Here is a 26,716-nt window from a genome sequence, read left to right as displayed (position 1 = left end):
TCTTTCTCCAACATCCAAAACCCAGATGAGCTTAGGACAAAGAGCAAAGTTGACCTGCACACCTGAGATGGCCTATGGAGCCACAGGCCACCCTGGGGTCATCCCTCCCAATGCTACTCTCCTCTTTGATGTGGAGCTACTCAGGTTAGAGTGAATCTTCTCGAGGGAGTTGGCTGGAGGCATCTGTTAATAACCATCCATTCTTTCTCGCCTTGCCAGCAGCAGGAGGAATCTTCACTGGAATCCCAATCTTCCCTGCTCAAGCTGTCCTGTCAATAGCGCCTGCCGTTCGGTTTCTTACGCCTTCCTTCTCTTTTTTAACTTCGTGGTGTCCGTATTTGCCTTTTATTAGAAGCTTTGCTTTGGGAAAAATGTCTACCGTTGTAACATTTTCTAGTTGTACATTTTATTTAATTTGCATGTAAGAAGAATTCACAGTGATGATTGAAAATATATATAAATATAAATATATATATATTCCTTATTGAAAAACCACTGCCTTACTGTACACTTAAACCAAGAAAAAAAAACCACAAAAGGTGCTCAAAAAAAAAATCCAGTGTACGCCTTGTACATGAACGGGCATTAGCCAAACAGAGTTACCTGCGCTGCCACTTTTCTCAACTTGTACGTTCTGCTTGCTGCTGTTTTAAAAAATACTGTCTCATTTAAGAATTAAAAGTATATATACAAAACAATAAAATCTTTACAGATACTTTACAGTTTCTATTTCCTGTTTTTCTCCTCTGGCCACTGGAATTCTTTTTGGTGTATAAGAAGTTCTTCAAACAATCATCAACCCATTCATTATTTCTCTTCTTATATGAAATACACATAATTCCATGCACTGCTTCTGTTATAGATGGTACAGTGGAAGATCTCTGTGGGACCAGAGGGACCAGGAACGTGCAAGTAAGGGCTGCTGGGACAGAGAGGTTTAAATTGTCCCCTGGAGCTGAGAAAGGCTCAGAGAGAATTCTGCTCAGAGAAGAGCAGAATTGCGTGCATCCACCTTACAAAACAAATCTGAACTGTGGGATGATGTGGCCACTGAACACACCGGGTTTTTCTAAGCTGCATGCTGCATCTTCTGATGCTGTTTACATAGCCTGCAAACTTACTTTGTGCGCTGGGCTCCTGGCACTCACGACTGAGCAATATTTATTTCGTTTGATGGTTATATGAATTCACGAAATGCTGGTTCCTCCTCTGGAGACGGGAAGATGCATAGACTGTCATTTACCTGGTTTTAGGAGCAGGACCTGATCAGCGAAGCTGTCTCTTTCTTTGCTGTTATTTTGCTTTGCCTAAACTTGATTTCTCCCCTCTGCTGTAGAAAAAAAAAGAGCATCATTGGGTCACGATGTTATTTTTATTTAACTTGACTATAAACTATTTGCATAGTTTTCAACTAATGGATTTTTTGATGGAAGGATTTCAAGCAGGTGGTGAGCTATTTCCTTGTGCGAGTCTGTGCAAGGAGAACACACCTACCACGAGCAGACAGACCAGAAAGCTACGTCGGTATCTCCAGGTGATACCTCCTGCAGATGAGAGAGAAAAGGAGCACCGAAAAGCAAGACTGCCAATATGGCCGGTGACTGCAGCTCGCGCTCTTCTGTCTCTAGATGTTCATTTTACCCACAAAGCTGCATTTGAGTTTGTTAATTAGTAAGCCCATAAAACCCATCTCTTACAGACTGTTACTCACCAAGGGTTGGTGGAGTAAATGCTTTTCTTGCTCCCCTCTCTGTAAAGAAACGAAAGGCCTTTCAGGACCCTTTTTTTGGTGGAAATCTAGGATCACTGCAGCAGTGAGGTTACACATCCACATTTCACTAATAGTTCTTTTATTTAGGACAGGCTAATTTCCTGTTAATAAATAGGAAATTAGACCTGCCAGGGTTTGATGCCCACTAGCTCTCCCAAATTCTTTTTAAAGGTCCCATTCTCCTTGCCCTGGCCTCTGTCGCCGGTCTCGATTTCAGCACTGGGTTGCAGACCGCAGGCTGTACTGCAGCAGTTGCAGGCGTGAGCTCCTATAGATGTCTTGGTTAAACATAACGTAGCCCTGTCGCGCCTGTCAAACAGGTCAATTTAGCACATTGGTCTAAAGCTGCTCCTACCAACAGCCAAGTTTAAGTTAGTTGCTCATTAAAAAACAGAAAAAAGCAACATAAAGGACGTGGTTTGGGACCTTTCTTGAATGCCTCGAAAGCAGGATTGGCTCAGCGTACCTGGAATGGCTGCACGTTCCCTCCATCATCTCTTGGTCCTGCTGTTGGCAAGCGTCTGCTGCGTCTAAAGCAGTAGGCAGGGCATTGCTCTGCCCTTCAGCTCCTGCTAGGTTTCTTACCAGCGAAAAACGTGTTCCTGCTGGGCTTTAAGAGCTGATCGTGTTCAGTCTTATCGCCTCTATCTGCAGAGCTGCTGTGCACTTTCCTTTTGCCCTCAGCAGTACAACCCGGCCATTACCGAGTCTGTAAAATCCTTATTACAGCTGGTTGATGAAGCACTCTCCCTCATCATCCTTTCTCTGCAGAGACTTTTGTTGGAAGCAGAGATTATTACATTTTTTCATGCCAATTTCATTAAAAAAAAAATCTGAAAGGAAAACTAATTGTGCTTTGTGATACTTAGGGAAATTAAGTCTTCAAGGAAATGTAATCTCCAGCTCTTTATTTGACTGCAAATGCGTTAATTTATTTAATTGTATCATCGATCAACACAGTACATATAATTATTACCACTATATAATGGATTGGGAAAAATTTACTGTCATTGCCTGTGTAATCAGATATGCTCTTGTTACTAATTTCTAAACAGCATTGATGGAAAAAAATGACCTTCCAGGCTTAATTTCATGCCCTACTTCCTGAAAAATTAAATGGGAAGTGAGCACACACAAAAACCAGCACAGATGCAGAGTACGAGGCTGGTAACATCTGCCTTATTTGCTGCCCCCTCTGCCATTCATATAACTGAACTCATTTCCCTGTCCTTTGATATCGCATTTCAAACAAAATCTTGAGCAGACCTCATCAAAACAATCCTCCAGGCATTCAGTTTCCATTCCCTCTGTCTTGCAGGTACAAATTATTATTTCATTTTACATGTGCAGGGACATTGAAAGCCCTGAACAGGCACTAGAAGAAAAAGTATGAAATGGAATATTTAATGAAAGGCAGCAGCTGAGCTCTCCGAGAAATCAAAAGCTGCTGATCTTGAGGATTCATTGAAGGAATTTTTATTAATCTTATTACCCTAAAGAATTGCTTTTTATATATGTTTTTCAAACAGCATCAAATCCTCATCAAAACAGACACTGTAGTGCCAGCACCATGCTGCTATTGACAGAAGCAATGCAGTATTTGCGTATGATTTTAAACAAGGCTGGCAGAACACGGCACTGTTATTAGCACTTTGATATTCTACTATCAGTATTTATTATTATTTATTAGAAGCATAAATCCAGCATGGTAACAAGCACCTCCAGTTCCTGTTACAGCAAGGAGCCTTCTAAATGGCCCCAGTTACCCGAGCGTTCGGCACGTGTGTGTGTATGTATATACATGGCATATAAGACATACATACATGGGGAGGGTTGTTTGTAACCATTAAAAAGCGATGGATGTTCACACAGAGGCAAGACCTCCAATAGGATTTCATTCATTTAAACATTTTTAAGACAAGCTGTTTTTTGCCTGAGAAACTTAGATTTGTATTCATCTGATGGACGAGACCTGAAAACTGATCTGGGGTAGGAGGAGTGACTGCTCACCCAAGAACAACGGCAGCAGATCACAGCTGCTTTGCATTTAATGTATGTGCATCACAGCTGCACCTGACAGAAGTGGTATGGGGCTGGGCAAGCGGGAAAGCTGGCAACAACACGGCAGCAGAGCTTTATGTTTCCATAGTTCACAGATGTGGCCCCAGCCGCCAGCGGGCTCGAAGTCTCCCCTTGCCTGTTCCCGACCTCAGGGACGGCTCACTGGGGCCTGCAAGGCTTCTTGCTGCAAAAAGCAGCGTCAATTTTAAGGGAGGGACACAGGTGTGGAAGAGCCACAGAGTAAGGACAAGGCTTTTTCCTACACACGCTAAAGGTAGCTCTCGCTCGCGCCCCCAGGGCCTGTCTGCAACAGCAGGGAGATCCGTCCCAGGGGGACGCTCCCTGGTCAGGCACAGGGTGGGATTTCGAGCACCCCCACAAAGCTGCCATCACAGGAAAGCCAGTTCAGCTGCCTCCTCCCTGGTGCGCAGGGGTGAAAGAGCCAGCTCGGAGCGTCACTGCCACCCTTCACAGGCCTCCCAGCCGTGGAACAACGCGCACAGCAACTGCAAGGGACCTCCTCCGCTTGAGAGCCGGAGACTGGTACCCGCGGCTGGGCCTTCCCCGCCACTCCGGTGCTGAACACGCGCGAACATTCACGTACGTGTGCGGACGGACGCTCTACGCATTCTTACCTGTATCACCTGAACAAATGACTTCCTATCTAAAAGGAAAGGTTACATGCAGAAAAAGCACAGCATAAAGCAAGCCTTGATGGAAAAAAAGCAAAACTATGTAGAAACATAGGTATTTTTTTACTAAATGGACACAAGAACAGCACGTTTTTTTAAGTGACAGATTTCAATGAAAATCTAAGGATAAGAAAATGGAAACATTCCTTTATGACATTATAATGCACTGAAAAAAAATTGAACTTAAATTACAAATCCTCACATAGAGTACGTTTGCATCTGCCCATGTTCTGCACTGGCTGGAAGTTGTATGGTCAGGGAGTTGAACATCACATCCAAGCAAATAAATCCTCCCGAGAGGATAACTACCAACGTTCGCAGAACTTCCAGCTTGTTGAGAACAGAGGCAGAAATTACTCTTTTCCACTTCCAAAATATTCTGGTTGTGCATACTCTATCACACTAATTTTTATTCACAGAACATGAGTGCTGAAAAAAAGAGCCAGAAAATTTACATGTTTTCTTTTTCCTCCACCAGATACTACATCTAAAATTTATGTACATGAAATGTATTACAGTTCAAATACACTGAGTAGAAAACAATCACACTACAAGTATCTGAAATTAACACCATCATCTACTGTCTCATTTTGGTCGGGTGATCTCTACTTAACATTGAAAGGCATGAAGTGTATTCCTGTCACTCCTACTAACCTCAGTACAACCCTGGCACGCGTAACAAAGACCTCGTATGCCATTAAGTCAGCCCTGCAGCAACGCACTATTAGAGCAAGATTGTTTTACTGCAGCTTATCGGTTTCATCTCGATCACTGGGAACAAGGTATTTTGACTGAAGTCACCTAAGCAGCTGGTGCATTTTAAAAAGCCGCTTGTTTTCTACAGTCTGTAAAAGAAACTTTGTTTTAAAGATGGATTTGGGCTTGCTTTGTTTTAGTAAGAAGTAGCCTAACGATCATGTAATGGAGTTAGGCTCCTTCAAATGTTCCCAGAGGGAGAAAGGCGCAATAAATTGTGTACGATATGTACAGGTGTGATGAACTATCAAACCATACTTATTTCTTTTTTAAAAAAAACACAAAAATCCCTGTGGCAGGGAGACTAGTTGCAATACTCCATTTTCAGAAAGTAGCAAGGGAAATTTACCTCCATGTAGGCAGCTCGCACAAAGCCCCTTGAGCTCTATTATCAAATCTGCCCTGGAGACCGGGCAGAACGTCAGGAGCTGCAAAACACTCGGCGTGCTCAGTCCCATCTGGTAAGGTCCTGCTAGAGACGGGACTGTGGTTATGCAGCATTTACCAGGTCACCCTTACAACTCGGGGAAGCCATGTCCACTTAGGGGGATTTAATCTTAAAGCAGATCTTCCGATGTTTTATATTTAATTCTAATGTGAAGATTTAATTTGATAAGTTTGTAATTTGACTCTTTAAAAAAAAAAGTTATACTTGATTGAGAATTCCTATGTTTAGTCCAAGAACTCAACGGCAGGGCTTGTAAACAGTTTTCCAAAAATATCAGTTTATTTTGGTGGGTCTGTATTAATTCCGTATTTTTCCTTGAGAAGCTTAAGCTGTTCCTCTTTCTTCTTTGTGTCCATCTTTTGGAATGCCTGTAATTAGGAAAATAGAAGGTGTGAGGGAAAAAAAAAAAATCTCATCTTATGACATGTTCTTTCCCCATAACCACAACTAACATCACTGCGAACTACACCACCACCACACACAAACAGCGCTGCTTAATCCTCAGCCTCGGAGAATGCCACACTACCCTGGACACCATCAGTAACTGGCAGAACATCAAGACCTAGAGACTTTTTACCTGCAAACAAGACCTCACATCCTGGTGCAACTGTTCAGGTGTAAGGCCCCTGCTACCTCTTCTCCAAAGTACACTCACCAGAAGCATGATTTTTTCCACACCCTTGGTCCAAAGGTACATTTTTGCACACAAATCACCAAGTAAAGATGAAATCCTGACAATTTATCCAATCCATTCCCTCTACCAGTTTGGATTTGTTTCTTAAAATTATCCAAGCAACTGTCTTTTCAAACTGAATTTTTTTTGTGCTAGCTATATTCACAGTAAGTTAAAAAACCCCAGGTGTACCTACCCTGTTTGCATTATAGTACAAAACAACAAGGTATCTGTTGCACACGTTGAATCCTGACAGGTGATCACAAGCGTTTTTGGCATCAAAGATGTCTTCATAGACTACATACGCTGTTCCTCTAGTTTCAGGAGTGTTGCCACTGCAAGCAAGATCAGTTTTAATGTTAAACAAAATAAACAGGAAATAGCTCTATTAGTCTTTAGTAGTGACTGAGATTAGATTAACTAATGCAACTTCACTAAAAAACAATTTATTGTTATTTTTTTCTAGATATTAAAATGCATCCCTGGTTTCCACACCAATCTCCACTTACAGTTCAGAGTCAGAGATGACAGCAAAATGTGACAGAGCGTGTGCTGCATTATGGTCCAACGGGAATTCACCTTCCACAGCAACTAGCAGAACCTGTTGCTGTTAGGGGCTGTCATATTTCTGGAAATACTTTAAGTTTTCATTACAGCGATTAGCTTGGTTTATTTAATATTACAAGACCAGGCTGTCAGTTAATGGCTGTCTGGATCAGATGTCTCCCTAGAATGGAATACAGCTCTTGGCACATCACAAAGTCCATTTAGAAGAGTCAAACCAGCCCCGCTGGTCCAAGACCACTTCAGATGCACAACCATCACCTATCGGACCATCAATTCAATTTCCTTTGCCTGAGGGACCGGAGACACGTCTGGGCACATAACGCTAACTAGCCCGGAGAGACAACAGTTGACAGATCCGAAAGATCTCAGCTAAAAGACAGTTACAGTGAACTTAATAATCAGAAGAACTCTCTCTAAGGTGCTTGCTTCTTAGAAGAGAACTCCTGAGGACAAACGACATCACACATACCCACACAGGATGCATACAAAAATGAAGAGGAGAATGGGATAAAAACTGCACAAAGCGCAAAAGTCATTACAAAGGGAGTTCCACGTTATGCCTTGTCTCGTGATGATGTTAGGATTTCTGTGGAAAACAATGCGAAGCGGTGGTTCTGAATGACCAGCAGGGAGGCTGCCTGCAGTCCCCTCTTGGATGCATACGCCAGCACATCGCTATGATGGAAAGTCCCCCTGATATGTCTTAATTCTTTATGTCCCACTGTTCCAACCTACACATTTTCAGAAACTTTAAATATTAGTTCTCCTTTATGCTTATTAGTGACGAATTCCACCTATTTAGCCAAGCAGTAAGCTTATGCTATCCCTTGGTCCTGGAACCACTTCCCCAGCACTTCTGTTGCCCTTCCCTGAATGAGGAGGATCTCACTAGCTACACATTCCAACACAGCATCAGCAGTATGTCCCGCCTGTCCTTGTTTGTTTACTGAAGGCAATTCTATACGTAGAACTCACTTTATTCCGTACATTGAACAATCATTTTTAATCTATGGCTCTGGAATGAGCACTTCTAATTGGGGTAGTAAAATTCGGTCTGTTTAACTGTTCACGTATTTAAGTCCTGCATAGTCAAAACAATTAAACGTACTGTGCATTAATTACCCATCCCAGGCTCATAGAATAGGGAAATGGAGAGCGATATAAATGACAGGGATACATTCTGCTCTAATCCAATCAGCAACCTAGTCGAGAATTCAGAGACGCTGCAGGTTATTTTGACAACATCCGGATAAAAGCAGTACAAAAAACCCATATCCAATATAAACTACATTTCAATAGATGTACAAATAGAAAGGAAATGTAACTTACAACATTTTAGCTTTAAGTATTAAACACTAAGTTTTGTTTCCTCCCCCTCCCTTTCCTAAATATTTTTCAGAAGGAAAAATATTTTGTACCTTTTGTACAAGTGTCAATACTCCAACCAGCCTTACTACGGTTCTCAAAAGCTCCTCCTGAATTCCAGCTTCAGCCAACTCTTTCTGCTAGAAACTTAGCAGAACTTAATACTAACCAGATGAAATTATGGTTTAATCCACAGCATTCAGACAGTACTCAGGCTAACAAGGAACACTGGAGCTCAAGTCTTCAATATTTGAAATAACTAAAGAGAAGAGCCTCAGATTTGCTGTAGACATGTATAATCTCAGTGCACATTAAAACAAAATTACAGACAGATCGCTATTATCCACGGACTACGTGGCTCAGGGACAAGCTGTATGTGACACACAGGGAGTCATTTCTGGTATTTGTTTCTGGTTGACAGGTCCAGCAGCAACAGTAACATCTCTAATTTCCATTAGTTAAGTATCTAATACTCATTAAGTATGAAAACTGGTTGTATTCAGCTTTTGCCTTTCTTATTTTTACCTTTAGTTAAGGTAAAGGGTTAGCTGTATTTAAGATTTACTTAAGAGATTAAGTCATGTTTTTACCAACTTACCTAAGTTCACACCAAATTTAAACTTTTTCACCCTACCTACCAGCAATATTATTTTCTAACGAATTCACACATAGGAGAAATATCATCACATCCATCTTTGGCACACAGGAATACTGCTAAAGTACATTTAACTTTTACAGCTGTGAAATCCAGTTGCCACCTACTGCAATAGGAATACTGACATATAACATCACATATACTGAAGCACATAAAATCCTTAACTTTTCAAAGAAAACTAAAATACTTACACTCTGATTTGTCGAATAGGCCCGTATTTCCCAAAAATATCATACATTTCCTCCGCTGTGATTTTATATGGCAGGTTCCTAATATACAGGATCCGATTGACTTCTGGAGGCAGCCGAATCTGATGCAGAAAGAACATACGGTGCGTTAGACCCAGAGCGCCCACTTCGAACCTTAAAAGCAGCAGCCTCCGTGCTAAGTCTTGGGGGCTAACATCACTGACAGAGTCCGCGGGCTTCGCTGGTCCTTTTTTTAACCCCCCACAGCTACAAACCTGACGCGTTTTTGTCAGCCAAGAGGCCTGCCTGGAGGGGGAAGGACTCCCCTGGCCGGGGACGCGGAAGGAGCGCAGACCGGGCGGGAAGGCCTGTTCTCAGCCCCGGGCCGGTGGGCCCCTCCTCGCCTCACAGCCCGCCAGGCTGCCCCGGGGAGGGGGCAAGGGAGAGCACTCACGTTGGCTCGCTTGGCCGCTTGCATCGCCATGGCGCCGGTCGGAGGGAGGGGGCTGCCGCCTGGGAGAGAAACACCGGCCGGGAACGGGCCTCTGCCGCAGCGCGCCGCTCGCCTCAGCGGGGGACCCGGATGCTATCCCAGCCTGCACCGCGCCGGAAGCGACGGCCCGCCAGTCGCTATGCCCCGCCGCGAACGGGCGGGGGGGCACGTGACCCGCGTGACTGCCCCGCCCCCGGCCCCGCCCCCCGGCCCCGCCCGGCCGCCTCAGCCCTTTGGGTGACCGGCCGCGTCCGCCCCGGCCCCGAGGCTGTCCCTCCCCGTGCCCCCGGCGGGGAGGGTGCCCCGCGGCGTCCGCCGGGCCCGGCAGCCCCGCAGCCGCCGCCTCGGCGCCTCAGGAACAGGCGGTGCGCGGGGAACGCGACCGCCGCTGGGCGCCGTGTGGCCGTTCCTGTCAGGTGAAGAGCCTGGCCTGCGGCCGGTGGTGAAGGCAGGGGGAGAAAGCTCTGGAAAGCAGACGGTAAAGTGACTCGGAGCTGAGCTTGGCGGTCGGTGCCTGGCGGTTTTCTCCTGCATGGAGGAGCGCTCGCCGACATTTTGTTCGCACGTTCAAGGCACGATGCTAGAGCCGCAACGTGAACCTTTTTATTAGATGGCGTCTTGTAAGGCTTTGCTTTACCCCTCCTTCAGGGCTTCCTCCCACAATAAATCATTCCAGGTTTGGAAGCAGGAATGGCAGATTCTCTGCTTGTCAAACACCGTAACGATTCTGTCCCTGAAACAATTACAGCAGTAGGCCTTTCTTTAAGATGAAGCAGGCATTTCGATGACAATTTTGCCAATGTTCTTGTTTCCTTCCATGATCCTGTGTGCCTCTGCAATCTTGTGCAGAGGGTAAACGCTGTCAACAAGTGGTTGGAGATGAGGGGAGGTTCCTCCAGAAAAATACGGCAGCACGTTTTCTGTGAAGGCTTTCACCAGCTGTTCCTTATACTGAAGAAAAAATGAAAGCATTTTGAAGATTATTTCCAATCATTTCATTCACAGAGGTATGTCTAAGGACAGCGTACAAAATGTGCACAGTTCTCAGGGAGACTCTTCCTGACATTCCTATAGTGAGATGGACATGTCAACATCCGACAGGTGTAAATTACAAATAAGAAGAAAACTCTTAGATTAATCATATTTTAATTGAATGAAATTTTCCGAACAAGTGGTATAAGCTCAGTGCAGAACCATGTAAACGCAAACTGATAAAACTCTTGAGAATATTATGTATTAGGCTGTGGACAGAATCTATCCTAGGGCTCTACAGTGCTGTCTTTTACTGTAGTATCCAAGATTTTTCCACATAAAGTGATTTTCCCTTGGTAATTTCTGGGCATGCAAATGGCCTCAGTCTCTACTTTGAAAAATGATCTAATAGAGGTTTTTCTCCCCCCCCATCCCCCCCCATCCCCCGACTTGATCAAGTTGCCTGATCACTTCAGTTTTGTTTTTTCTTAGGCCAAATCTTTAAATTATGGTACTTGTAAAGTACATTAAGAAGACCTGGGCATCATTCCTCTGATTCAGTAGTTGTAAAAAGGAGGCATTTGCTAAAAATAGAAACAGGAAAACAGGAAATTATAACTTAATTTTGCAATGTTTTCCAAAGTATGTAGTAACTGTTGAAGGTGGTGCTTTTTTGGTAATAATGCGTTAGATTCTGCTTTAACACTGGTATCAAAAGAAAGCTCTCAAAACTATCATCGATTTTAAGATCAAAGTGTATACACTGTTGATAGCCATTACTTGCCTCCTTGTCTCGTGATCGTAATAGACTTGTATGGATGCTCGCTCTTTTGGAAAGCAGCCTTGCAAGCAGATCTCCATGCACTTCACCTCCACTCAGTAGTCCATAAATAATCCACCGGCCATCAGTACTCAGACAGTTGAGATTCTTCTCCCAGTATGAGCCACCAACACAATCTAAAATAATATCTACTCCAGAACCTCAAGTAGAAACAGAAGAGATTTCAGCAATGTAGTTGAGCTGCCTTAAAGGTAAGATAATTTCAGGCAAAACTAAACCCTTGTTCTGTATAGATACAGAATCAATCCTGCAATTCTTATTTAAATCTTTCTACTGAAATTAGGAATTGGCAGAATGATTTGTAAGGAATTCTAGAATCGGGCACAAAAAAAGAATCATAGATATGCAGATGCAGACTCTGTCAAAAACCACCCCAAATGCTTAGAAAAGCTAAATCTTTTTAACAGTAAGAGAACTAAGTTTTGTTCCCGTATTCAAACACTTACGAAGACAAGCGTGAGGATTTGGTCCCACAGTTCCTTATGGAGGCAACAGTGACACAGGCACAATATTTATGCCCCAAATGAATACAAAGCCAAAGAGAGTCCATGCAGAAAACAGCATAATTAAACTAAGGAAAGATAGATTCTTGGGCTGAACAGGATGTTAGGTTGTGCTAACAGGGTCATTACTGTGTGCTGCTTCACCGATTAAGGTGACAGTTGAAATTGAGTGTATGTGCATATACGTTAGGAGGTACGCACTCCTCCTCAACTGTAACAGTGTCTTTCACATAGACGTTCTTACCTTGGGTGAATGCCAAGGCCTTTTCACTAAAATCTTCATTCTTATAGTTGAACCCTGCAGCTGCTCCGACGTTTGCTGTTGCTTTCAGTTTCTCTTGAGTTCCTGCTGTCGCGATGGGAATAGCTTTTGCCAGTCTTACCAGCTGAATGGCTGCCAGACCAACTCCGCTAGCTCCAGCATGGATCAACACTCTCTCGCCCTTCTGTATTTTACCTGAAGGAGGACGTAAGGGAAATGGTTACCCTTTTGGCATCACCTTTGGATTAAAACATCATCAGGGTGGAAAATACTGAAGAGGAAGCTGAAAGATGCGCTTGAGTGGGCTATGTTTACATCTTCATATCCTTCAGAGAAGAAACAAATCCAGAACTAGCACAACTTGCAGTGTTCCAACAGGACTCCATTTTACTGACTTCAGTGGAATGACTTTAGCTTGGCCCTGTCCAGTTCCGGGCATCCGTGACCAAGCTGCTTAGGTGAGGGCAGTCAGCCTTTTTATACTGGGACCATCCACTGCCACCAACAGAAAACACACTCGGAGGATGTTAATGGTGTGAAATCAGGCACTCAACAACGGAGAAATACCAGAAGCGCTGGGTAACGTTTAAGGACCAGTTCTACCTATCATTTTACCATCTACCGGTTGCCCTAATGCATTTGTTTGTGTTCCACTGGTTGCTAGTGGAAGTGAGGCACCGACTAGTCCTGGAGACATGGTCCTAGTTGACCACAGACCCCCAGGAAGCAACAGTGCTCGCAGCGAGTCTGCGTTTCAGGTAGTGAGGAAAGTTACTTGTTTGTAACTCCTGTTCTTTAGTGGAGCTTTTAGGTGCTACCGCTGAAGAGGGTGGAAGAAGGGTATTTGTCAACTGAGGAAAACCCTGGCAAGTGCTATTGTTAGTGTCTCTGTAGCACATTTTCAAAATGAACAGTGAATTTATGTCTAGCTCAGAGGGGATTTTACCTACAATTAATGTCTCTGTGGATCAAGGTACAGACGATGTTGTCTACTGTAGATCCACAGGCAATTAGTGAGGAAAGTTCACGATATGGTCATACCTGCAGCGAAGTCAAATCTTTAGAATTAGGATGCGTTTTCAGTTGTTCGGAGAACATGTAAGTTATTTCAGGGTTTAGGCTTAACGGAAATTGCCATTCAAGCTGAGAAATACAGATTAAAAGAAAAACTGACCATCCTTCCATATCCTTCCTTGTAAATATGCAATCAGCAGTGTAAGTTGTGACTGGGGAGATGTGGTCAAGATTTCAGGATTCTGATCCACGTGAATGGAGCAACAGAGAAAGGCTCTTCGAAGGCAAACAGCATTCAAATGGAGGCAACAAAAAGAAGATTTCATAACAGAAAGGAAGATGAGCTGTTTTGGTGGGATATATTTGCAAATACGCCTCTCACCTACAAAATGCAGCAGCTGAAATGCTGTTAACCAGGCTTCGGGGATGGCTGCAGCCTGAATAAATGTCATATCATTGGGAATTGGCATCAGGTAGCCCTCGGGTACTGTAACGTATTCTGCCTGGCCACCTCCGGAGAGCAGAGCCATCACTGCATCGCCAATCTTCCACTGGCCCTTGCAGCCAGGTCCGAGCCCAGCCACACTCCCAGCTGCTTCTAAGCCTAAAATATCACTTGCTCCTTTGGGGGGAGGGTACTTCCCTCTCCTCTAAAATAAAAGAAAAGAGAGGGCAAGGGAAGGAAAAGCCACACATCAATGAGTGTAATGACATGCAATATTTTGTTCACATGCCTCCAACCTAAATTCCAATTTATTTAATCCTGATTTTGCACTGTGCAAATGTTCCAGTAATTTGAGGATCTTCTATCCTCTGGCAACACTTCTTGTTTCCTAAGTATGTTTTATTCTCAAAACTCTGTGTGCAATTTCAATTTATTGCAAGTCCCCTTTGTCCAGGCCAAATCCATGCTGGGGAGGTATTACGGTCTCCAGTTGCAGAGCGTGGCTTTCAGCTCAAATTAAAGCAGCTCAGACTGAACAATTTGTGATTTTCCCATGCTGGAATTGAGCCAGTGGACATTTCACGTTCATCTCAAATGCCCAGAGAATGGTCTAAGCATCTAGAAAGACCAGAGCTTTGGTGTTACATCTTTTCTTGAAAGGCAGCTGCCTTTCCATGCCACCCCACCATTGCAGTGACCCAGATAAAAACATCTGCTGAATCAACAGACATCTCTTCTTTCGGCCCTATGAACTCTCCCATCCAAATGCTCACCAGGTCCAATCTCTTTTAACTGTTCAGATTTGTCAAGACTTCACATGATAGGGGCTTGAAAAATTGGTGTCATTTTCAGGAGCATAAATCTGCTTAACATACACATACCTGGAGTAAATCAGCCCTATTCAGAGCACTGGCAGAGACCTTCACAAGAACTTCTCCTTCTCCTGGATGCGGTTTCATCACTTCTTTCACATAGAGATTTTCTGGGCCTCCTGGGCAATCAAAATAGGCTGCCAGCATTTTCTCTGGGAAAAAAAAAAAACAAACTCAAAAAACTCAGCATGAATGCAGGCACTTATGTGCAGCTGGAAAATCTCAGTAACCACAGCTCCACAGACTCCACTCTGCAGACGGACAATGCAAACTGTGACACAGTTCAAAGGTAGAAGAGGGGAGGGCTGCCAGAGAAAGCTGAGGAGTTATAATGCAATGAAACACATTAACATTGGGACGCATTAACATACCGTTGCAAAAGCCTTTTGACCGTGAAGATTACCTTGCATCAAGTCATAGGCCTTAACCCTGCACAGAGCTGTGCGTGGATCAGCAGCGCTGTCCTCCCACCCACCTTAACTGTAAAAAGTAGCACGCAAATGAAAATAAAATCCTTTGCTCTCAACTTCCTGCATGATTAGGACCCCAGTGCTCAAATGACTACAGGACACAGGCCCTTAAAATAGTAGATGTAAATGGGTTTTAAAACTCTCAGCAGAAAGAGCCTTTATTTGACACATGTTAAGTCATGTAAGTGCTGCCTTACGATTCAGCCCGTAGATGGCAACTTGAAGATAACAAAGGCACGACGATGAGTTGGCGCGAATGAAAGATAAGAAATGGTTTTAAAAATTCTTGTTTATTTCCCTTGCCGCAGCAGGTGATTCCTGTGTGCCTGATGTGCGCTGGTAGAGGGTCCCACTGCTGCAGGAGTCTTTCAAGTAACTCCTCAGTCACTGTTCCTGGGTTCCTCAGCTTTGGCACCAGCAGTTGTTGAGATGGGCTGAGATGTCAAGCCTCCTCCCACCTGGCAAAATCAAATCTGGAGCAGTCTCCCCTCCGCCCCATGGGTGCTACGTGAAAGGAAATGAGGAGAGAGAATCACGACGACTCTGTTACTTCCCAAGAGCTGGTACTATACTGAATACAGTATAGGGCTGCCACCCAAACACGTGTGCAGGGTGGGCTGCAAGCCAGAGCCTCTTCAAGTAAACAGCATTGTGTATCAGACCACCATGCCCTCTGTAAAAATCACTTGCATTATGATACCTGCACAGAAAAAACTAAGTGCATACTTAATTATTTGTTGTAAGAGTGCAAATGTGGAATGATAAATGCCTTGAAACCCCAGGAATGTAAATCTCCACGGGGTGGTGCTCTATGGCTATTTTACAGTGAATAAACACTTCCAGTTATTCATATAAAATGTAATTTAAAGGCTTTTCTTTCTGAGGCTGGCTGTCTATTTGTTGTTTTCAGCTGAACCATTTAATCCAGTCCCACAAAATTTGTCTGTATTAGCACAAAAATTTAATGGGAAGCCCACCAGATACAACCCCGTAACAGATGCTTCTGCTTTCTTAATTGTGTCCAAATTTAGTCAATTAAAAATAAGATGCAAAAGAAGCTTTTGTCCCTCTTCCAACCCAGTTCACTAACCTGCATTTTTATAAATGCTTGTCTTTGTTGTTAGAAGCAGACCCACAAAAATATAAAAAAAAAATACAGTGAGGATCCGAATACCTACATTGCTTTCAAATGCACAAAAAAACGCAGGAATTGAAAGCCAAGTTTCCAACCAAGTGCAACAACTTCAAACTGTCAGATCTGCCAGCAGTAGCCCAAAACAACAATTTAAAGAAATTATGTGATTCCCAAGCACAATTTGTGACTCACCTTTTTCTTGTAAAGAAGGGAGGACGTTCTCCGCACCAGAAACAACCCCAGCCTGTCCTCGGGAACAGAGTCTGATCCCAGTTCCTCCTCTCCCAGCTCTGCCCTTGCTATCAGCCATTCCCCAGCGAGGCAAGGGGTGGAACAGGACGAGGTTGTGTTTTACATTGGAGGAAAAGACATGAGCAGAGTCAGAAATGTTAGTACATCTCACCATTATTTCTACCCACGGACCTGGTTTGTTCCACGGATTGAGGCAGAAATCCACTTTCCCCTTTGGCATTGAGGTGGAGATCCGCCGCTCCCCCCCAGCACACAGGGAGGTTTGGTCTAATGCCTTTGCTGTGCCGATCCGCTGGATGCGTGCGTATTTGTATGTTCTCGGGCAGTTCTCTGAACTGATGGTTTGATTTCTGAACTCGGAGTAGTGCAGACCTAAGATTTACTTAAATTGTATTAAGGGCATGTGAGCTGTGACAGTCCTTATGCTATATATACACCTGAGGAGGCTGTATCGTGCTCTGTTCCTGTAAGACAGCGGTGTTCAAAGTTTACTGGTTCACACCCGTCACCCCGGTGCGTTTCTACCTGATGTCTTAGCTGCCTGATCGCACCTCTTTGTTGAGCTTTTTCATTTCCCCCAGAGGGAGAAGGACCAGATCATGCCTTTCTCCGTGTCCTAGTCACCAGCTCTTGAGTATTTGAGTTGTCAGGGAATAAAATTGACACTTCAGAGTATTTAAAAATGATAAATCATATGTCTGTCCATGTGGATGTCCATGTCTTCTGTGGATTTTTTTCCTACGGATTTTGCAATTTTTCGATTCAGGCTTTTAAACTCTTCTTTGAAACTGAAGTAATTTAGAATCAAATATACCTAAAAATTCTTTTGTTCTCATGTGACTCAAAGAGCTAATAGTTTATTTATTTCTGCAGATGAAAAGATCATGGAGCCTGGTCTTGAGACTGCTCTTCTTTGATGTCCTGTAGCACACACAGTCTGATTCAAGCCTGGTAGCGATGTCGTCCCTCCTCCCCAGTCCTCACAGAACTTTGCAATCCACTACAGTTTAAAATAACTTTCTATAGCGGTCAATGACAATGCAAATTGACATGTTAAAAATGTGTTTTATTTGTAATATTCAAAGATGTAAGGACAATCTGAAAATCTGTTAACGTAACAATTTCCTTCGTCCCTTGGGTCTGTGATGCTATGCATAGCTGTAACGTTATTAGAGAACTTACTCTGCTTAGTGAGATTAATAATTTTCTTATCTGGAAACAGGCTAAAAGACAACATTAGAAAGATTAAGCAGAGGATCTTAAACCAAATCTTGAAGACATCACTTTCAATTCAGTTAAGAAACTTAGATGATAGACATGTAGACTAGTCCTCTTATGAGCAGCGAGCCCTCAAGTGTTCTCGAAAAAACAGGAGGAAACTCAGCAGTTGGAATGTTGTAAAGCAGCAGTTTCTTGCTTAAATTGGATAATGCTTCAAACTTCTGTACTTTATTTCCTCATGAGCAGTCCTTCTGATGTTGATGAAGCCACGTTTTCTGCTGATTCAGCTACCTTTCTCTCTCAAGTAGTCCGCTTTAATAACAACAAGGAAATAAATTAAAAAAACTTTAAAAATCAGCGATAAAAATCATATATGGAATTGCTGTAATGGAGATGCTTTTTTCCAAGTTCAAATCCACCTCAGACTATACTGTACTCAAAAGAAGAAAGCAGTATTTCTAGCTGTAAATTAAAAATACTAATACCTATATTCATGAGGTATTATCTGTTCTAAAGAGTAAACACTGAGCACTTTAAATGTAAATAATTTTCAGAAATCTCTTGTAACGTGCAAAGAAAAGCTACTTTGTTTTCTTTTTGCAAAGAAATCATCCAGAACAGCAAGAATAAACTCCAGAGAATACACATTGTCAAAACCGCTGCAAATCTGGCCCTGGAAACGCTTACCCTTTAGACTTTACTCAGGAAGAGTGGCCAATTATGGACAATGGGACTATTTGCAAGACCAAATAACTTGTGTGGAAATGGTTACAGGATTTTGCAAGTGTTGGCATTTTTTGCAATCTTCCAACTTTATACTTTCTGCCTTCCTCCCATGGCAGCAAAGAAGCTAGTATCAACTATGATATGGCTCCTGAATTTGTTACTGAGCCAGCTGGACAGACCTGGGGCTAAATAACACAATGGCACCTTTTGGATCTGCTCCAGCTCCATTTATAGTACTGCAGAAAAATACTAGGATAGAGCCAGTCTCAAGTTAGCTTAAAATATGAGGCCAAATTCTTAGATTTAGTAAGTCTCATTAATGCTGCTCTAGATAAAAACACTCCCTTGAAAACTCCTTACCTGGAAGGACCATTCTGGTTTGGTAGTATTTCATGCCTGTTTTGACCCAGTGTTTAAAAACTCCTAGTCATGCTCTCAGTAGACTTAACCCAGTGGACGTCCTGAGATTACTGCTGGAAGCTGTTTGTCCTTACCTATGCCGAACAATACCAAAATGGGAAATTTGTCTGCTCCTCTGTTCATAGCCCAGCACATAAGTGTCCACCAAAATCATTTGAAGTTAATGTGCTGGCCGTCCATGTCAGTGACAAAGACTTGTAATACCTAATCTCTCACAGGTCCATCACAGCTGCTAGACAGGACAGGCATGAGGTAGAATCATGTCTGGAGTGCAAGCAAAGTGAGGCTCTCTAGGCAGTGCAGTGCTGGTACAATGGTTTTGTGCTCAACCTGCTACGAGACACTAACAAAAGCAATGGCCAAGAACTAAAGAAAGCAGAACGTAACATAAAGCAGCCTGAGGCAGCTCTGATAGTTGAGGCTGAAATGAACATAGGAAAGATCCAAAAGCACAGGCAATCCAATTCCCTCTTCTTCCAGACTGTCTGCAGACAGATGCGTTTTGGTTAAACGAAGTGCAGGGGCTGTGAAGTGTGAAGAAGTGGAGAGGCTGCAATGGAGGCCAGTCTCTGCCAGCCTGGCACCAAGCACAGACCCACCAGCCAAGAATCAGGCTTCTGAGGGTCCAGCAGGCAAGTTTGTTTTAAAACCTGCATTATAGCCTCTAAAATCCTGTTCTTGATCTTAGCTTTTTGAATTATAAAAGCCTTTTGGAAAAGGCCTGATGAAAAATTTATTACTGAGAGTCTTATAGCTCACTCCAGACTGAACAGCTTATGCCCCAAAACACAAATTAATTCCACTTTTAGGCACCTAAATGAGGAACAAAAGCTAGGAGCACAGTGGGCCTAGAATTTCATTCCTATTCAGTGAAAGACCATGGGCATATATGTAGATTAAGTTGAATCTTATTGCTCTACAAAATATTCCTTAGAAATACCCTTGAAATTCCGTAGAAGTTCCTTAGAATTACCCGTATGGTGAAAATCGAGGCTATTCTGGGAATCTGCTCTTGTGCATTTTATCCATTTGGATGATGCAATAAAATGACTTTGTCATAGAATCATAAAGGCTGGAAAAGACCTCTAAGATCATCGACTCCAACCATCAACCCAACACCACCATGCCCACTAAACCATGTCCCTAAGCGCCTCTTCTACACATCTTTTAAATACTTCCAGGGATGGTGACTCAACCACTTCCCTGGGCAGCCTGTTCCAAGGCCTGACGACTCTTTCAGTAAAGAAATTTCTCCTAATGTCCAATCTAAACCTCCCTTGGCACAACTTGAGGCCATTTCCTCACGTCCTATCGCTTGTTACTTGGCAGAAGAGACCAACCCCCACCTCGCTACAACCTCCTTTCAGGTAGTTGTAGAGCGCGATGAGGCCCTCAGCCTCCTCTTCTCCAGGCTAAACAACCCCAGTTCCCTCAGCCGCTCCTCATAAGGCTTGTGCTCCAGGCCCTTCACCAGCTTCGTTGCCCTTCTCTGGACACGCTGCAGCACCTCAATGTCCTTCTTGTAGTGAGGGGCCCAAAACTGAACACAGGATTCGAGGTGTGGCCTCACCAGTGCCGAGTACAGGGGCACGATCACCTCCCTGCTCCTGCTGGCCACACTATTTCTGATAAAGGCCAGGATGCCGTTGGCCTTCTTGGCCACCTGGGCACACTGCTGGCTCACATTCAGCTGGCTGTCAACCAACACCCCCAGGTCCTTTTCCTCTGGGCAGCTTTCCAGCCACTCTTCCCCAAGCCTGTGGCGTTGCCTGGGGTTGTTGTGGCCGAAGTGCAGGACCCGGCACTTGGCCTTGTTGAACCTCATACAGTTGGCCTCGGCCCATCGATCCAGCCTGTCCAGGTCCCTCTGCAGAGCCTTCCTACCCTCGAGCAGATCAACACTCCCGCCCAACTTGGTGTCATCTGCAAACTTACTGAGGGAGCACTCGATCCCCTCGTCCAGATCGTTGATAAAGATATTGAACAGGACCGGCCCCAAAACTGAGCCCTGGGGAACACCGCTCGTGACCGGCCGCCAACTGGATTTAACTCCATTGACCACAACTCTCTGGGCTCGGCCGTCCAGCCAGTTTTTTACCCAGCAAAGTTTTTTACCTTACTGTCTAAGCCGTGAGCCGCCAGCTTCTCTAGGAGAATGCTGTGGGAGACAGTGTCAAAGGCTTTACTGAAGTCCAGGTAGACCACATCCACAGCCTTTCCCTCATCCATTAGGCGGGTCACCTGGTCATAGAAGGAGATCAGGTTGGTCAAGCAGGACCTGCCTTCCATGAACCCGTGCTGGCTAGGCCTGATCCCCTGGTCGTCCTGGACACGGCTTGTGAGCGCCCTCAAGACGAACCGCTCCATAATCTTCCCTTGATATGAAGTCCACCATATCCTTGATATGGAGTCCACCATATATTACAGCAATAAGATGTGTAACCCTGTTATTTATCTAACAGAAAATGGTGCCAGAACAGCCAAGGAAAGAGAGTTCGGCAATCTGTTCATACCCATAGAGGCTTTGGAGCATGTGTATGTAGCACAGTGGGATGAGATGTCAGGAGAGGGTGTAGCTGTGGAGCAATAACCCATGTCTGTATTCAGTTTCCCAGATTTTCAGGATTTGGTAGTTCATCAGATTAATTTTTGAAGCTGTTTACAAGGGTGGAGCTCATCAATGAGACGCCAGCATGCAGGCACACAGATACAGGCATTTCTCTTACCTAGTTTCTCCACAGCTTCCACGCACACACTGGGATACATGCCCACTCCGTAAGTAGCAACCAGGATGAAAGTCTTTGTCTTTACAACTATCAGGCCTCCGTCTGGCTAGGTAAGATGGAAAATGGGTATAAGGTTACAAGGTTCTAAAAAAATACAGAGGTACACGTATTGCCTTACAATTTGGGCCAATTACAGGCATTTTCTTTGCCAATCTACCTGCTTTCTTAGGGGAAAAAAAAGGCAAATACTGTCTCAAAGTCTAAGCCAGGATGCAGACAGTGACAGTGCATGTTCTGAAGACTGCTGATTCTTAAAGCAAGTCAGTCAAATGCTTTATTATATTGCCTATTCTCATTTCCATTGATTAATGTATTATTGCACAGCATTTTGAAGAAGTGTTATCCTAGTGCTCAATGTCATATGCAAAAGCATTGATAAATGCAAATGAAATAACTAGTATTTACATGAAAGCATGCCCAGTGTTTTATGAACCCTACCTCCCAAACTCTGCCTCACTCATTTATAATAAGAAATGGAAAAAGACATTGCAAAGTACCGCATTTTTCTGAAATAGGATCCAAATTTAAGAACTGCTCAGCCTGTTCTGCAAGTTGCGTAGCTCATTTTGGGATGGATTTACTGGGGAAGGGAAGAATTAAGAAGACCCCAACCAGTTGGATGTATTTACTTCAGATTGTGTGACTTGGCAGTAGTAACAAAATTCTGCCATCCTGAGAATGGCTGCATGCAGCCGTGTCCTCAGTTTCTGTAAGTGTAATTTCATAAGTGAATTACTGAGGCTGGAGTCCCACAAGGCGAGAAAGGTCTCAAACAAGGTCCTGCTCACCCATGTCTCTTCTCCCCCCCCAACCCAGTTACCTGCTTCTGCTACCTTACTCTGGCCTGTGGGCTTGCCAAGCCCTCCTATTACCTGATTAATTCATTAATGTGGGAAGAAACCAACCCAGCAAAAAAATGAAGTGATAGTTTTTTGCCGCATTAGGGAGATTAACTGATTCAAAGAACGTGACAGGCCCTGCAGCTGGTGTTAGGGAAATGAATGGTGTTACCCATTAAATTTGTATTATATAGCTGACACTTTTTTGTATTCTGCACCGATTTAATTCCACACCTGCTGGGAAGGTGATATGGAGAGAAAGAAAGAAAGAAGCATGTGAAGTCTTTCTGCTTGTGTTACGGTATTCATGTAACCAGGCAGCAAGGGAAGGAAGTAGGAAGTCTCCAGATTTCTCGGGACAGCCACAGCTCTTGTCAACGTACATTTTGAAGATAGATGGAATGCTCATCCGCACGGACACATTTATAGTACTTCTCCTTGAAGTAGAGTCCTCCCCTTCTAACTTGCAATAAGTTCTTGCAGAAAGCGTAGATAAGGTTTAAAGCATTCTCTGGTGGCACCTGTGTAAGTACAACACAGTGTAATGGACCAAAAATGCACCTATTTGCAATGATGCACTGCTTTCCCACTGTCTTTGATAGTTCACTTAAAACTATGATGTAAAAAGAAAAATTACAAAAAATCTAGACCTAGTTTCTGTAGAGTCCACTATATTTTCAAAGTCTCATTTGAAACAATCTGCTTAGTCCATGATTACTCTCTGTGTAGTCCCATTACTCAGTGACACTTCTCTAGGTAGGCAATGCACCCCGTGGCGACGGGACCCTTCTGTTGAAAGGCAACGCAGGGTAGGACGCAGCCTTCCCCGGGCTTCCGCAGAGCTCACCCAAGGATGCCAATTTCAAATACTCTTAGTGTAACCTTTAGCAATTCCAGGAGACAAAATCATCATATCTCAATGGAGCTGTGCACACAAGGTCGCAAATCTGTTTGTGTCAATGAGCTCTTGGGCTCAGTGTGTGTGTAACTGGGTCACTGGTTTGGCAGATTTATATTCAGCTGGTTGGATGAGATGATCCAATGATCCCTTCTGGCCTGAAATTCTTTCAAGTCAGTGGAGCTGGTGACAATTTACACCAGCTGAGGAGTTTAGATCTCAGCATGTAATCTGCCTTGCTGAAGAGCCAGCAGGCTGGCATCTCTAAAAGCTGTGGTTTATATTAAAGATCATTTACATATTAAAGACAATGTCACTATTACCTAGTGGACTGATGACACTCTCTGCTGAGAATCTGCCCCCAGGGATGGGGCTAACTTAACAAGAGCTTCATCTTCTGAACACATTCTTCTGAGCATGCCAAGGGTACCAATAGGTACCCCCAGAAAAACTGCCTGGAAATGTTTACGAGCTGGTGTCATGGGGATTAGGGAAGGAAGTGGTACCTCCCAACGATATAAGGATGACTGTGGATGACAGTAAGCATTTCTGAACTAGAAAGTTCATGGACTGTGTCATGTCAGGGAGTGCACATTAGCTTTGCTCTGTAATATGATATGACCAGAAGTGCTGTTATTCTCTGTTTATCAGCTGATAGACAATGCAAACAGATAAGCTACATCTATACCAGAAAATTAAAAGTGCCAGCGAGCAGTTCTGGGTACTGTCAGAGCAGTCCAGGTGCAGTTTTGGCCTGGGCCAGCAAGCACTTTCCCAAACAATTCCGAGGCACAGTCTGCAAAATTAGAATGGCCCAGGACTGCTCCCCATAGGCAACCTGGTACGGCCACTCTGTATTGGGGTTATAGTATGGGCACAGCACACTCCATACCAGCAGGTCTCGGTGCCAGGAAATGGACCTACGTACATCTGCTTTACTGGTGGAATCACTGGGCACAAAGCGGTTAAAAAGGACTCTTTGTTAAATGGCATCTTTCTTCCAAAAATCAAAGTTGTGAAATTAGCAATCAACTTCACGAGTTAGCCTCTCAACACTGCAGCTAGGCTGTACCCGAACTTCGGCTCCGAGGTTGAAAGAAGCAAGTGTACGTAGTAGAGCGCTGCGCTCCCTGCCATTATCGCTACTTTGTGCTCTAGATTCCTGGAGTTTCTACCTCTGCTGTCACTTCCTAGGACGCTCTTTGATCTCTTACATTAAAGCCAAAGGTTGATGCACAGACTTGTCTTTCCTTTATGTTGATGATAGCTGCATTTTCCACATGCTTTGTTCTGATAAGACTGTCATTCAACAAAGCCTGCAGTTGGTTCATTTTCCTTCTGTTCTGTAAAAAGAAATAGATGGATAAATGTTCATTCCCCTTCCCTTTTATATTGGAAACCAGGTCTTCCTCCATGTGGAATTCAGGAATTTCAGCAGAAACTGAAACTCAGATAGGCCTCAGATAAGCAAAATAACAAAATAAAAATCCTAAAAACAAGAGAGCAGCAGGAAAGAGAGCAACAAGAATAGACCAGCACGAAAATGGTCACCTTTCTCAGAAAGGCCATAAAAGTCCAGTTACATTTTTATAGTGCAAGTATTTCTGGGTTCTTTTTTCCTGGCATTTAATTTCCCTGTCACTGAGGAAACAGTCCACAGTGAAAATGCTAAGAAATGAGATTGAAATGCTAAGAAATGAGAAACTTGCTACAACCAGCAGATCAGAGCAGAAATAGGGGGGTTGGGGGTGGTTTCTGGGCCAGGCTTGACCCAAAACAAAAATTATTTTCTTTTTAAATGGTCAGCACTAACATGGTTATTGTTAGACCTCTGGGTCAGTGCGACACTGACCTTGGTGATGCTTGGGAATAAACCTTACATTTCCCTCATGTGATGATGTCTCTGGTTGTCTGCATAAGTAGCAACAAGAAAAGTTAGATGATGATTAGATCTTCAGAGAATTGCCAGTAGGCATTTTGTTTACTTCAATCCTGGCCAGTTACTAGGTGCTGGCAAAAATTGCAGACTGACAGTTCTGTTTGTGCCATTGTGCTCAAATCGTAATTAATTAGTAGAAAAGTAGTATTTTCTTATCACTAGAGTACAGCCATATCATACATCAGATTTAAGTGTCAATTTTAGTTTCATGAGGTCAGCATTACACGGTAACGTATGAAATCTGATAGTAGAATTTAGCAAACTAACTCTGGATAAACCTTGCAGCTTTATTGCTACGTAATCTAGAGGGGTTTATTTTACATGAGGGTATTGGAAATGACATTAATATTGCAATTAAATAAAGCTATCGGGCTTATCAGGCCTGTCACAAAGCCATCAGGCTAAGGCATTTATTATTAAGTCCTGAGCAATAAGGATGTATTTGAATTATAAACCAAGAAGGAATGAGAGGCATTCCGGTTAGGGGTTCGCCAAGCACCGCAAGAAGCCTGGCAGAAGGCCGCGGGGCTTGGCACGGCGGGGCTGAGCCCCGCGGACGTTGCTGACAGCCTTCCCCTTCGGGCTGACAGGAGGTGGCCGGGCCTGGGCCTGGGCCTGGGCCCGGGCCTGGGCCTGGGCCTGGGCAGTGCACCCGGGCTGCCCTCCGCTTTCTGCCCCCAGCCAGGTGGTTCCCGGGCCGCACATCGCGGCCGCAGCCTCGGGCCGAGGCAAAGCTCGGCCCGCTCCACCCCGGGCGCCCAGAGACGCCTCCGCTCACCGGCCCCGGCGCTCCGCTGAGGCGTCTCCAAGGCAACTGCGCCTGCGCGCCGCCCCACGCCCCCCCTCCCCGCGCTTCCCAGCATCCTCTGCGCGTTGCCGGGCGTGCTGGGAGTTGTAGTCTCCCGGCCTCTACTTCACGGACGGAGGAAGGCGCTCGGCTCGGCTCGGCTCGGCTCGGCTCGGCTCGGCGACTCGGCGCGGCCCTTCCTTTTGGGCTCGGCGCTGGCCACGGCGCTGCCTCTCACCTGCCCTGGAGGCCGGCTGTCCCCGCTCCTGATTGGCTCACTCACCCAGGCGCTCCCTTTCTGATTGGTGGGAAGACTTACCCACGACTACGGAGCCCGGGGTAGGGCGCCCAGGTTCGGGTTGCCATGGCAGCGAGGGACGCTGGGCGGCCGGGCGCGGAGGGATCCGGCCGTGCCTCCGCCCCGCCTCACCCTGCCTCTGCCCGGGACGGCCGCCAGTGGGTGCTGGCCCTGCAGCCGGGGAGCCGGATCGCTGTCCCCACAGGCGGCCCCTCCTTTTCCCGAGAGGCTGGGGTGAGGGGGGAGGGACTATTTTCTCCGGCGGAAGGACTCGGAGGGGCTGTGTGAAAGGATGTGAGGACCCCGGGGAGGGGGCGCCGCCATCTTCTCCGCGGCAGGGCTTTGCCATGCAGCGCGGCGGTGGCTC

General features: G+C 44.7%; 4 protein-coding genes and 1 long non-coding RNA gene across 8 annotated transcripts in view; 2 read left to right on the top strand and 3 right to left on the bottom strand.

The window, feature by feature from the left end:
- FKBP1B (FKBP prolyl isomerase 1B) overlaps positions 1-154 on the top strand; it is a 46,004-nt gene extending 45,850 nt beyond the window's left edge. The window contains exon 4 of the mRNA XM_075144950.1: positions 26-154. Within this exon, the coding sequence (XP_075001051.1) occupies positions 26-154 (129 nt within the window). The remainder of the gene's footprint in view (positions 1-25) is intronic.
- A 4,414-nt stretch (positions 155-4,568) lies between these two features.
- Positions 4,569-9,826, bottom strand: SF3B6 (splicing factor 3b subunit 6). Of its 2 annotated transcripts, XR_012672863.1 has the most exons (5): positions 9,631-9,826; positions 9,180-9,298; positions 6,598-6,736; positions 5,630-6,096; positions 4,569-4,953 (listed from the first exon to the last, which is right to left on the bottom strand). XR_012672863.1 is itself a non-coding variant. In XM_075144949.1 (4 exons), exons 1-4 carry the CDS (start codon positions 9,658-9,660, stop codon positions 6,007-6,009), a joined length of 378 nt encoding a protein of 125 aa, XP_075001050.1. In that variant the 5' UTR covers positions 9,661-9,826; the 3' UTR covers positions 4,569-6,006. The 2 variants fall into 2 exon arrangements, 1 of the variants encoding a protein (XP_075001050.1); XM_075144949.1 differs by having other exon boundaries at positions 4,569-6,096.
- An 8-nt stretch (positions 9,827-9,834) lies between these two features.
- LOC142080097 (uncharacterized) lies at positions 9,835-16,458 on the top strand. Of its 3 annotated transcripts, none has more exons than XR_012672866.1 (3): positions 9,835-10,147; positions 10,519-11,673; positions 12,277-12,363. It is a non-coding gene; the product is annotated as an uncharacterized LOC142080097 (long non-coding RNA). The 3 variants fall into 3 exon arrangements; XR_012672865.1 differs by lacking the exon at positions 9,835-10,147 and adding an exon at positions 15,360-16,458 and having other exon boundaries at positions 11,584-11,673; positions 12,277-12,705; XR_012672864.1 differs by lacking the exon at positions 9,835-10,147 and adding an exon at positions 15,357-16,458 and having other exon boundaries at positions 11,584-11,673; positions 12,277-12,705.
- On the bottom strand, positions 10,259-16,698 carry TP53I3 (tumor protein p53 inducible protein 3). Its single transcript, XM_075144946.1, has 6 exons — positions 16,376-16,698; positions 14,588-14,730; positions 13,644-13,911; positions 12,230-12,442; positions 11,426-11,622; positions 10,259-10,620 (listed from the first exon to the last, which is right to left on the bottom strand). Exons 1-6 carry the CDS (start codon positions 16,653-16,655, stop codon positions 10,432-10,434), a joined length of 1,290 nt encoding a protein of 429 aa, XP_075001047.1. The 5' UTR covers positions 16,656-16,698; the 3' UTR covers positions 10,259-10,431.
- Positions 16,699-17,482: 784 nt separating this feature from the next.
- PFN4 (profilin family member 4) lies at positions 17,483-26,383 on the bottom strand. The gene is made up of 5 exons (XM_075144948.1): positions 26,043-26,383; positions 24,540-24,668; positions 22,811-22,948; positions 21,529-21,634; positions 17,483-17,968 (listed from the first exon to the last, which is right to left on the bottom strand). Exons 2-5 carry the CDS (start codon positions 24,654-24,656, stop codon positions 17,940-17,942), a joined length of 390 nt encoding a protein of 129 aa, XP_075001049.1. The 5' UTR covers positions 24,657-24,668; positions 26,043-26,383; the 3' UTR covers positions 17,483-17,939.
- Positions 26,384-26,716: the final 333 nt, after the last annotated feature.

The sequence above is a fragment of the Calonectris borealis genome, chromosome 3 (assembly GCF_964195595.1).
Source record: "Calonectris borealis chromosome 3, bCalBor7.hap1.2, whole genome shotgun sequence".
In the NCBI taxonomy this organism is placed as follows: domain Eukaryota; kingdom Metazoa; phylum Chordata; class Aves; order Procellariiformes; family Procellariidae; genus Calonectris; species Calonectris borealis.
This window is presented reverse-complemented; position numbering and strand designations above follow the sequence as displayed.

Coding starts and splice junctions, on each gene's coding strand:
- SF3B6 (XM_075144949.1), bottom strand. CDS start 9,660: ATGGCGATGCAAGCGGCCAAGCGAGCCAAC. Junction 6,737..9,179: donor CCTATTCGACAAATCAGAGT/GTAAGTATTTTA, acceptor TCTTGCTTGCAG/TGGCAACACTCCTGAAACTA. Junction 6,097..6,597: donor TGTACTATAATGCAAACAGG/GTAGGTACACCT, acceptor TCCTAATTACAG/GCATTCCAAAAGATGGACAC.
- TP53I3 (XM_075144946.1), bottom strand. CDS start 16,655: ATGCCAAAGGGGAAAGTGGATTTCTGCCTCAATCCGTGGAACAAACCA. Junction 14,731..16,375: donor CCCTTCTTTACAAGAAAAAG/GTGAGTCACAAA, acceptor TTTTTTTCCCAG/AGAAAATGCTGGCAGCCTAT. Junction 13,912..14,587: donor ATAGGGCTGATTTACTCCAG/GTATGTGTATGT, acceptor CTTTTATTTTAG/AGGAGAGGGAAGTACCCTCC.
- PFN4 (XM_075144948.1), bottom strand. CDS start 24,656: ATGAACCAACTGCAGGCTTTGTTGAATGACAGTCTTATCAGAACAAAG. Junction 21,635..22,810: donor ATTCCATCTATCTTCAAAAT/GTACGTTGACAA, acceptor CATCTTACCTAG/CCAGACGGAGGCCTGATAGT. Junction 17,969..21,528: donor GGAAGCTGTGGAGAAACTAG/GTAAGAGAAATG, acceptor TTGTTATTAAAG/CGGACTACTTGAGAGAGAAA.